Here is a 12,486-nt window from a genome sequence, read left to right as displayed (position 1 = left end):
ATGGGCATCATTTATCTTTTTGATCCTTCATTCAAAAAATTCACAAAATTCTAACCTTTCATTGAAGTGAAACAATTGAAATTGGGGGGAAACTCACATTATGAAATAAATGTTTTTCTCCAATGCATGTTGGCCACAATTATTTGCACCCCTAGAAATTATTATGAGTAAAATCAAGTATATTCCCATTCATATTTACAATTTTTTTTAGCACACCAGGGTGACTAGAAGCATGAAATTCTCCAGCCATGACTTCCTATTCCACAGGATTATAAATAGAAGGATACAAAGGCCAAATTCCCTTAATCATCCATCACAAAGAGTAAAACCAAAGAATATAGTTCGGATGTGCAGAACAAGATTAAGCTTCACAAAATAGAAAGTGGCTACAAGAAAATAGCTGAAGCATTTAAAATCCCCATTTCCACCATCAGGGCAATAATTAAGAAGTTCCAATCAACTAAAGATCTGCCTGGTCTGCCTGGAAGAGGACTTGTATCTATATAATCCTAATGCACAGTGAGGAGGAGCGTTTGAGACTCTCCAGACTCTCCAAGAATCACAGCTAGAGAATCACAGAGATTAGTTGAGTCTTGGGGTTAGAAGGCCTAAAAAACAGCCCCTACATCACCAAATGTTGTTTAGGAAGGTTTCAAGAAAAATCCTCTTCACTCATCCAAAAACAAACTCCAGCATATTCAGTTGTCAGACACGACTTAACGGGACTGGCTTCTATGGTCAGATGAAACCAAAAAAATAGCTTTTTGGCAGCAAACCCACCAGATGGGTTTAGTACAAAGTGGAGTCTTGGAGTCAGAAGGCCTCAAAAAAACAAAAAAACAAATGATCAAATAGCACCTACATCACCACATGCTGTTTGGGAGGGTTTCAAAACGAAAATCAGGACAATAATCCAAAACAAACATCAAAATCAACACAAAAATGGGTCACTGAGCACAAAATGAAGCATCTGCCATGGCTGTCCCAGTCCTCTGACCTGAACCCTAGAAAATGAGTGGGGTGAACTGAAGAGAAGAAGCACCAACATGGAGCTGTGAATCTGAAGGATCTGGAGTGATTCTGTATGAAGGAATGTTCTCTGATCTCTTCAGGTGTTCTCAAAATTCATCAGGCATTATAGGAGAAAACTCAGAGATGTTATCTTGGGGAAAGGACGTTGCAATAATTGTGGCTAATGTGAACTAGAGAAAAACATTTATTTCATAATAAGATTTCCCCCCACTTTCCATTGTTTTACATCAATGATAGGTTAGAATTTTGTGAATTTTTTGAATGAAAGATCAAAAGGATAAACGATGCAGATTTATTTTCACAGCCACCTTTGCTCATATTTACCAAGGGTGCCTTTTATGAAATTTTATGTTTATTGTCCCCCCTACTGTTAGATGAAATTTACGCCCTTGTTCATTTATCAACATTAACCCTCATAATGCATTTAAAATCTGTACACTGTTTTGCATTTCGGGTCCATTTGGAACCAAAGAAAGGTCAACTTAATATTTCTCAACTAAAACCAATATATGAGTTATATATATATTTTTTTTTTTTTAATTTAAGATTACAGATTTAATTTACATTATTTAGTTACATTAATAAAATGTATCATTTGTGTATACTGAATTCCGATTGATTTTCTTTTTGTGATTTGGTATTTTCTTTCTTATTGTCTATTTTGTTTTTTATTTTATTTGGAAATGTAAGATTACAATTTAGGGAAATGTAAGATTTAAGACCTCATAATTATATTTGATAAAATGTACAATTTGCTTACTGAAGATTAGTCTTCTTTTTTTGTGATAAATGTTTACTTTCTTGGATCTTGCTATGTTTGTTTTATTTGTATTTTTTTATATAATTTATTTTTCCTTTTTTTTTTTTTTTTACTTTAGAAATGTAAGATTATTTGGTTTTATTTTTTCAAGGCTTTTGGCTGCTACTGTTCCTGTTCACCCACGGCATTTAAACTGTAAAGTTGCCTTTCTTTCACATTTTGTTTCTTGATTAATTGGGCCTCCAAAGACCATGATCAAGCCCTGCATACCCTGTACACTATATACAGCATGGTAATCGTTCCTTCTCTGTGCATCAATTCAATTTGCAGTTGGTGGTTCAGCTTTTGGGCAACCCCCACGTTCAAAACAAAAGCTTTTCATTTTCTGGTGTGTTTTTTGCTTCCCTTTTTCGTTCCCTCTTTTCATTTCATCCCTCCCTACACAGAGTTTTGCACTCCTGTCTGCATTCGATTGAGATTGTATCCCATTCTAACCAGTCAGTAAACGGCTTCCCTCTGCAGTTGGCCTTATCTTTTCTACTGCATGATTGTTTCTCTGCGCCTATATTGCAATGCATTGCAAAAAGTATGTGCGGCTGTACATGTGTGGTTTCAAGTACATCCTTTTTTTTTTCTCTCTTTGTGTGACCAGGTAATTTCAATAGGAAGTGGTCCCTGTTATCAACGTGAATGTGGCAAAGTGAAATTCTGTGAAGAATGAAATAGAAGTTATGACTTCATTCTTCATAATTAGATGGCAGCAATGAATTGATCAGTTGTCCTGAACAACCTCAGACACACAGAGAGACTGTGGATTGTTCATCACATGGAAAATGTGAGTAACAGACAGTCTGTATACCAAACAATGACATTCAGTACAGAAATGACTCTATCAGTACAATCACTAAAGTCATTCAGGATGGTCTCATCTTATTGACCTTGATGCAGCCATGGCACTGTCTGCCTTTCACTGGTGCATTACATTAAAACTGTGTGAAACGATAGCTTTACGCTTAATAAACATTAGAATAGCTGAAAGCTGGGGTTTCTAAAGAATCTGCAGCCCGGGAAGGTGGATATCTGTAAGAATTGGAAGTGAATTTACCTAATAGATTTCTTCCTGCAGAGCTTTATCCTGCTGTATATGTGGCTGCTATGAATCATGTATGTTAAGTGAGCATATGCTACATGTAGGACACCAGTGCAAAAGGTCTGGGAATTTGGCATCTATTATTGAGAAAGCTAGATCTAAGACATGGCACTGAATGATTCACCTTATTCTGTGAGCCGGCACCTACTTAGGCAACATTTAATGGCATCATGTCAATGTGAATAGTGGTCAAAAAGTTTGGCACCTTAATATAGCCATTGTATGTATGTTTCATAGGACAGACAATCGCATGATAAATTGTCTCAGAAAAAAAAAAAAATAGGATGAGCAATGGTGAAAAATTGACTTTTTTACATACATTTTTTTTTACGTTAATATGTGTTTGTACTGTATATTTTTATGCTTGTTAGAGCATCATAGTATTTGCTTAGCAATATGCTAATGTGAAACTACATTCTCAGAGGAAAAAATAATTGTACCTTTATAAGAAGTACAACAGCTTGTCACTGGGGTAGTTTGTAGCTTATTTACCCCTGAAAGGTTCATAAAGGCATGTTCACACACTCTACTGTGCTACTTTTTTTTTTTGTAAATGAGCTAGGATGTATTTGACCATTGCGCTCATGTCCTGTTTTTTCAGTGTCTCGCCCATGACAGTGTTCTAAAAACACAGATTTTTTAAGTTAAGTAAAAATGCTTCTCGAGGCCTTGCGTTTTTTTTCCACTGCCTGTGTCTCGCGTTTCTCAAAGCAAAAATGTGTTCTGTGTGAATGGCCCCTAAGGTACTAATATACACCTTTTAGGGATAGATAAGGTACAAAGTTGTCCCTTTAAGGGTGCTGCCCCAGAGATAAGCTGTTTTTGCTCTTTTTTTTCTAACAGTGTATTAGGGATGTATGATGTAGGATTTTTTTGCCGATATTCGAAATGCCGAAGTCTCGCCAATCACCAAGTCTCTACTCTGCAGAGATTATAAATTATTTCTAATTTTGGTTCGTTTTGAGCAAAAACCACTCTTTGACCCCATGTGAGTTATTTGTCTTATCGGCAAGGCATATCGGCAGTATTTCATATCAGGCAGATTTTTACATTTTAAGCCTTTATCAGCTGATTCTGATAATGTTCAGATAATATTGTGCATCCCTACAGTATATTAAAATCAATTGTGAGTTGAGTCTTTAGAGTGTTTTGAGTTGAAAAATTTTCCAAATCTGTCACTTATGAGGTTCTATTTCAGTTAGTATGCTGCTGTAGAAGTGAGGAAGCTTGCTAGGTTTTAGAACAGAGCTACTGAATTAGTCCAGTCTTGAATGCACAATTAATAATAGTTTGAAATAATAGGCTAAGGAAAAAATATAATGGCACCTAAGAACTGTCTAACTTGTCAACGCTTTCCCAGGCCAGGAAGAGCCTATGTACTTCAGACCTGTGAACAATGCAGACGGTTAAGTAGAGTTTCTTTAAGTCAAACACATTTATCCTTTAATTAGATTTAGATAAATAAATTGTGTGTGTTTCATCACAATTAGCCTTTGAGCTGGAATCTCTCACTTTGTGCATCCTGCTTCGTGTACGTTCACCGGTTATTATAAATATTTAGCTTAGGCCCTGTTTTGCTCATGTCTTTCAGATTGATGATCATGGGCCAAGGCTAATTACCTGTATGCTGTTACTTTAAGACTGCTTTCATAAATCTTAGTTATTTATAAAGATTGTTAATAATAGGAATGACTGTTGTTCACCTTGATAAATTCATCAAGCTAGTTAATGATTCTGGTTTAAAATTTAAAGAATATTCTTGTTTGTGCATAGTACAACTCACATCGACCAACCATTCTTGGCCATGTTAAATTTTATTTATTTATTACTAAATACAGAGTTCTGGCATGAAACTCTAAATGGCGCGGTCCGATAGGTCTAACTCCATCTGACCTAATGACATCATTATCACATGGCACAGCTGATAGGTACTCTCCTGTATCGGTAGCCAATGAGCTCGCTGCTCAACATTCGAATATATGACTAGTGCTTGCTGTAGCAGTTGCAGCTTGCTTCAGAAACCCTCCACCTTCCCCAGCTCCACCTGTATAGATCTGCTACGAGGTGATTCATGTATGCTACATGGGGTTATTTCATGTATGTTATATTTGCAGCAGCAATATTTCTTACATGCTCACAGCAGCATGTTGTGGATGTATTGGCAGTAGCAAGTCTCTGTACTTGCTCTGCCGCAGCAGCAGCAGCGTAGCAGATCTATTCTGCCAAGACCAAATACATTAACGTTGTCATGTACATTAGCATGCCAATCCCTCTGAGAGTTGTCATGACTGAAGTAAATTTCATATATTAAAAAAAAACAAATGTTAGTTAAATGCAAATATAGATATGACAATGTGGGACCAACTGGACATATATTTGATTCGATTTTTATTGTATGTTCGTGTAATGCAGATTTTATTTGTTTTCAGACTTACTTGTTTCTCAGTGTCTCAAGACTAACAGTGAACTTCAAACACCAAGACACATGGCTGTGTTGACATGGCTAAATTTCAAACTAGTCTCATATTTACTTTGGAAGGATGAGTTGTCCCAGGGATTACCTGCACGGCTTTGTGGGGTGCACAGAGGATGCTGGGAAAGAATGATGGAACATTTGTGCAAGCCACAGGTATCTTGCTCTATGTTTTGACAGTGAAGAAACTCCAGTCTCACTGTGTGTTCTTGCTGCAGATGCATTAATGTTGACACTCCAAATTGTCCCCAGAGACATTGTGATTGACAGTTCATCATGGGCCAGTGCCAGCTGTATATAATCCAGCAGATATTGTACTGTGCATCCATAGTGGCAGAGACCCAATTCTGTTTGATAGAATCTAATGGAAGGATGATATCTGAAATGAAATTGGAAAAACTAGTACACTTCCAGTCAGAAATCTTGTATTGATGAGTTTACAGAAGGTTTTGTGCCCTGAAACTCTCCTTTCTTCACATTTTTAGCAAATATTTACTATCAAAAAAAATATATCACTGGGTAATTGTCACATTTGTGTGTTCCTGTTTCGTTCCTGTTTGTCCTTATTTGGTCCTTCCAGTTCCTTTTCCCATTATTAGTAATCACCTGTTCCTTGTTATTAGTTATCCTCATCACCTGTCTGCCCCTCGTTATCTGCCCTATTTGAGTTCGAGCCCGTTCTGTTCTCCCTCGTCTGGAATTGTTCATGTCAACCTTGCTATGTGTGTGTTTTTCTGTTTCCTTTTGATTATTAAAATTTGTAAAATTCTCCTACGTCTCCTCGCTCCTTTGCTCCGTGCTCCTACACAGCAGCAGTTCTGTCACAGTAATGATAATCTGACCTTAACAAATTCTTCTCTAGACGCTTTAACACTTTAGGCAATAATTCATGGCATGCATATAGAGCATATACTCATTTGGCTTTCTATTGTTGCTGTGAGTCCTCTCTAATGTGTGAAAGCAGTCTGTGCTTTGAAATGCTTTGGAAATGATAAGGTACAGTAGATGTTCTGCTGCATGTGTTAGAATATAAAGTGTGCTTACTGAAACTGTAAATATATTCAGTGGTGGCTCAGAATGAAATCAAGTTTATTACATTTCTAAAAACATGAGCAATGCTAGAGGTTTAATTTTTGTCTTTCCACTGTTGTGCAACATCTGCTCTCAACACTAAACCAATTAGACAATGAGCTCACAAGAATCCTGAAAGGTCTGTGAAAGATTAAATTAAATGCAGTAATTATATATGCATAAAAAATATTTTTAAAAGAGTCATTTTATCATAAGGGCATCGTTTGCCATTTAGAATTTGCAACTCGCTCAGTATAGTAATTAAATTTAAATCCAAGTGAAATAGAAAATTTTGCATGAAAAAAAAATCCTGTGCCAGAATTACCAAAACAATAGCGATAATATTATATATATATATATATATATATATATGTATGTGTATATATATATATATATGTATGTGTATATATATATATATATGTATGTGTATATATATATATATATGTATGTGTATATATATATATATATGTATGTGTATATATATATATATATGTATGTGTATATATATATATATATGTATGTGTATATATATATATATATGTATGTGTATATATATATAATGTATGTATATGTATGTATGTATGTATATGTATGTATGTATGTATATATATATATGTATGTATATATATATATATATATATGTATATATATAATGTGTGTGTTAAAAGTTTAAAAGTTAGTAGATTTTTTACAAGAAATTAATAGTTTTATTCAGAAAAGATACTTTAAACTGATCAAAAGTGACAGTAAAGACGTTTATAATGTTGCAAGATTTCTATTTTAAATAAATTGTTCTTTTGAATTTTCTATTCTATTCTAGTCAAAGAATCCTGGAAAAAAAACATTTATTGCACATTCCATGAAAATATTAAGCAGCTCAACTGTTTTCAAAATTGATAATAAGAAATGCTTCTTGAGCTCCAAATCACCATATTAAAATGATTTCTAAAGGATTGCTTTAATCTTAATCTTTTAATAGAAAACAGTTATTTAAAATAAATAAACAAATATTTCTGACCCCAGACTTATGAAAGTTACATCATTCAATAGCCTGTGTGGTCTACTGTAAGTGGCATAACCTGAAAAGGAAAGTTGTATCAGAGGAAGAAACAAGTTATAAAATGTCAATTTAAGGTTACAGTACAAATACTTTTTTTCATTCACAATAGGAGCGAATATTCAAGTAAAAAGGTACATTTTGATTTTATGTTGACTCTAAAGCATTTTTTCAGGGACAAAGCGTCTTGCTGAGCAGAGGATGAGCTTACTGCGGCAGCGCTCCTACAAAAAGCTGAATATTCACGTCTCCCAGGACCTTTTCCCCAACAAGAGCCCTGAGCTGATTACACGCCCTCCTCCCCTTCATCCTCGTAATGAATACGAGCAAAGAGTCCCCTGAACTTCACCTCCTCCGTCTCCCTCATCCTAACGAGATCCTCTCCACGCTTCCACCATGAGCCCTCAGCCTAATCTGTGGAGGCACTGAGGTATTATTAGAGCCGCTATAGTCCTCAGAGGAGACGCTAGGAGCGCGAGGTCTGGCAGATGAGATGAACTATAGGGAGGTGCACAGTTCCATTAAGATGGCATTCACCAAGGGCCTTTGTTATCATTGATCCTAACGCTTTCAAGGAGCAGTGAGACTTACCGATCCATGACCGTCTCATCTGTCTTGCAGGGTTTGAGGGAACTCGCTGTGAAATTGATAGCGATGACTGTGTCTCAAGACCTTGTCAGAACCAAGGCCATTGTGTGGATGGGGTCAACAGTTACAGGTCGTCTTGCCTTTTATTTCTAATTTTAGTTCTCTGTTATGTTTATTTGTCTTTCAGCAGATATGTAGCCCTCTGGTACTGTTTTGTGTTAAAGGGACAGTTCACCCAAAAATGAAAATCCTGCCATTAATTAGTCACCTCCAATGTAGTTTTAAACCTGTATGGAGATATGTATTGCTTGGAACACAAAAGAAGCCCTTATGTAGCTTTTTTTCCTCCGTTAAATGATAGTTCACAATGATCACATCTGTCTAGTTCTAAAAAGAACAAACAACACCATAAAAATCCAACAGAATGTGCAAACAGTCTAAACAGCATAGTGACAGAATGGTGATTGTTGGGTGAACTATCCCTTTAAGACCTCACAAGACAATATCAACATACAGTGAGTAACAATTGTTGAAATATTTGTCCTGAAATATATCTCTGCAAGAATTGCTCATAAAATATGATCTTGCTAATAAATAAATAAATAAATATTTTATCATTTTAATTATTATCATAATTCATTATTATTGTCAATGATAATGTTATTATTTATTACAAAATATGTATGAATATTTGTTAATTTATTCATAAAAATACATACAGTAATACCAAATAAAACCAGGTTATTTAAATTTAAATTCTTTAAAAAATATGTAAGCAATAACAATTTCCCATTTCAGGTCCTGGCTCCACATTTATTTGGATTGAGGTCAAATTCTGACTTGACTTCTGTTTTTTCAGCTCAGTTGTTGTTTTACCTAAAGCAGCCCATTTACTTTAGCACAGTTGAGGTTTGCTATTTTCCAGACATAATACTGTGTATATTTATCAGAAAGGTCCATTTTTGGCTTGTTTGCCACATGTCTATTTTTCCCCTTGTAGTTCTTTGGAAACTCAGGTGTTGTAACACAACAGAGATGACAGCCATTTATTTATTTTTTTATGTTTATATTTATTCATTTATTTATGGAAAAACAGTCAGTAGTTTCCTCTGTGATATCTTCACATTTTGTTGGGTCAGTCTTACTATGCAGTACATTCTTATGCACCTGTCATATACACTTCTGATCAAAGGTTTGGGGTCATGGATTAATAATAAGAAATTACAATTTTTATTCAGCAAGCGTGCCTTATATTGATCAAATGTGACAGTAAAAACGGACAGTTCACCCAAAAATGAAAATCCTGCCATTAATTAGTCACCTCCAATGTAGTTTTAAACCTGTATGGAGATATGTATTGCTTGGAACACAAAAGAAGCCCTTATGTAGCTTTTTTTCCTCCGTTAAATGATAGTTCACAATGATCACATCTGTCTAGTTCTAAAAAGAACAAACAACACCATAAAAATCCAACAGAATGTGCAAACAGTCTAAACAGCATAGTGACAGAATGGTGATTGTTGGGTGAACTATCCCTTTAAGACCTCACAAGACAATATCAACATACAGTGAGTAACAATTGTTGAAATATTTGTCCTGAAATATATCTCTGCAAGAATTGCTCATAAAATATGATCTTGCTAATAAATAAATAAATAAATATTTTATCATTTTAATTATTATCATAATTCATTATTATTGTCAATGATAATGTTATTATTTATTACAAAATATGTATGAATATTTGTTAATTTATTCATAAAAATACATACAGTAATACCAAATAAAACCAGGTTATTTAAATTTAAATTCTTTAAAAAATATGTAAGCAATAACAATTTCCCATTTCAGGTCCTGGCTCCACATTTATTTGGATTGAGGTCAAATTCTGACTTGACTTCTGTTTTTTCAGCTCAGTTGTTGTTTTACCTAAAGCAGCCCATTTACTTTAGCACAGTTGAGGTTTGCTATTTTCCAGACATAATACTGTGTATATTTATCAGAAAGGTCCATTTTTGGCTTGTTTGCCACATGTCTATTTTTCCCCTTGTAGTTCTTTGGAAACTCAGGTGTTGTAACACAACAGAGATGACAGCCATTTATTTATTTTTTTATGTTTATATTTATTCATTTATTTATGGAAAAACAGTCAGTAGTTTCCTCTGTGATATCTTCACATTTTGTTGGGTCAGTCTTACTATGCAGTACATTCTTATGCACCTGTCATATACACTTCTGATCAAAGGTTTGGGGTCATGGATTAATAATAAGAAATTACAATTTTTATTCAGCAAGCGTGCCTTATATTGATCAAATGTGACAGTAAAAACATTTATAATGTTACAGAAGATTTCCATTTCAAATAAATGCTGTTCATTTTAACTTTCTATTCATCAAAGAATCCTGAAAAGAATGATCAGTTTCCACAAAAATATTAACTGTTTTATTAACTGTATTTAGTGCTAATGATAATAAAAAATGTGTTTTGAGCACCAAATAATATAATGATTTCAGAATGATCATATGACACTGAAGACTGGAGTAATGGCTTCTTAAAATTCAGCTTTACCATCACAAGAAAAAATTACATTTTGAAATTATATTAAAATAGAAAACTGTTATTTTAATATTTTAATACAAAATTGCAATCATTTTTCACAATATTGCCATTTTTACTCTAGACTGATAAGTTCAGCCTTGAGAAGCATAAACACTTCTTTCAAAAATATTTAAATTACAGACCCCAAACTTACCATTATTTACCCTAAACAGTAGTCTATGTCTTAATATATTGGCAAAAATAACAGACTTTTCAAAACTGGAAATAACAAAAGGTTTCCTTTATTGAAATAAACTGAATATATGGTTGAATTTTCATTATTATTATATTAACAACCATTTAAATCGTTTATTATCGTCATGTTTTGTTGGTCTTGCAATATAAAATCACATTTTGGTCATGTAACTCCAGATAAGCAAGTGATTTTTTTTTTCTCTCACAACTGTAAACCGATCCTCCTTTCGTCATCTCTGTGAAGCTGTTTCTGCAAGCCAGGTTTCTCGGGCCAACACTGTGAGGAAGACATCAATGAGTGTGCATCCAACCCCTGCCAGAACGGAGGCGTCTGCCAAGACCTTGTGAACGGGTAAGTACCATGACAACACCAAATTGCACTTTTTCCACTCTGTACCACAACCCCCTTAAATTGATTATGATATAGAAGCCCAAGTATCCTGTCTGAACTGTTTGTTTTTACTAGACGGTCTAGAAATGAGACACGTTTGAGAGATGCTGGTATTATTGTTTAAAGTGCTTCGGCTTATAATGAAGGTCCTTTTTCATCCTTGACATATATAAGCTGCTGGTCTAAACACAAGTGAGAATAGTTCAGCAGGTTCGCATCACGCCTCTATATTGGCTTTCCTCTACTAGATCCTCATTGTGCTTTAATGGGCGCCCCAGGGCCGCTCTTGGTTCAGTCCAACATATGGGCAGAGGAGTCCCGAGGCCAATTTGAGTGCTAAATGGTTTGTCTCCACTTTGTCTCCTATCATGTACGGACTCCCCTGTGATCATCTGCTCCCAGCGTTCCTGTGGAATTGCTTCCATCTGAGGGATTTCTCTTCAGGTGTTTCCGTTTGCTCACAACTTACTCTCTTCCACACAAGTGCACTTTTGACGTGGCAGGGCTTGCTTTAGAGGAGATCGTTCTCAGCGGAGCTCTTTTACCTTGTCCTGTCAGAAGCCGGTGTGTCTGTATGTAGTTTACTGACAATAGTAGTTTACAGATGTTTGCTTTGAGATCCTTTGTAGGCTACAGCATGCAGGATGTTGTTCAGGGCCAAGGAGGTCAAGGTTTGGCTAGTTTGCATGGTCCAGAATGCCCCTGCTGGTAGATGTCGTAACTACACAATCTGGTTGCAAAAAAAATTGTTTTTTCATTGATAAATGTTTAAAATAATCATGTATTCTTACAGAATATGTTTTGCAAGCAACATATACATTACTATATTAAAGTAAATGTCTTACTTATGCCCAATTTGTACCCAAGGGTTCTTAAACATGTGAAATACAGTTATATTGCTCTACAGCAATAGTTTTAATTGGATATTGACGTTCATTTTTGTGTATCTTTTTTCCCCTCTGTTTTATTTCACCAAAAATGCTAATTGTTTTTCCATGACCATTTTTCACATTCTTTCTGGCTCTGTATCATAACCTGACCTGGATTTAACCTGTCATGGTGTCTAAAAAAATGTTGATATCATTGCATAGAATGAAAACAATTATGCTATAATGGCCAAAGATATCCATCTAACTCAAGTTTATATAAACCAGGGTTTCGCAAACCCCT

General features: G+C 34.9%; 1 protein-coding gene across 1 annotated transcript in view; it reads left to right on the top strand.

Moving 5' to 3' along the window:
* The window catches only part of LOC107664247 (neurogenic locus Notch protein-like), a gene marked incomplete at its 3' end in the record, with an annotated part of 181,907 nt that overhangs the window by 110,154 nt on the left and 59,267 nt on the right, over window positions 1-12,486 (top strand). Inside the window, exons 22-23 of the mRNA XM_016454770.1 lie at window positions 8,165-8,261; window positions 11,170-11,277. Of these exons, the coding sequence (XP_016310256.1) occupies window positions 8,165-8,261; window positions 11,170-11,277 (205 nt within the window). The remainder of the gene's footprint in view (window positions 1-8,164; window positions 8,262-11,169; window positions 11,278-12,486) is intronic.

This window comes from Sinocyclocheilus anshuiensis, unplaced genomic scaffold, assembly GCF_001515605.1.
Source record: "Sinocyclocheilus anshuiensis isolate Anshui unplaced genomic scaffold, SAMN03320099.WGS_v1.1 scaffold425, whole genome shotgun sequence".
NCBI classification, from domain to species: Eukaryota; Metazoa; Chordata; class Actinopteri; order Cypriniformes; family Cyprinidae; genus Sinocyclocheilus; species Sinocyclocheilus anshuiensis.
The sequence above is the reverse complement of the archived record's forward strand: the minus strand, read 5'-3'. Positions and strand labels throughout refer to the sequence as shown.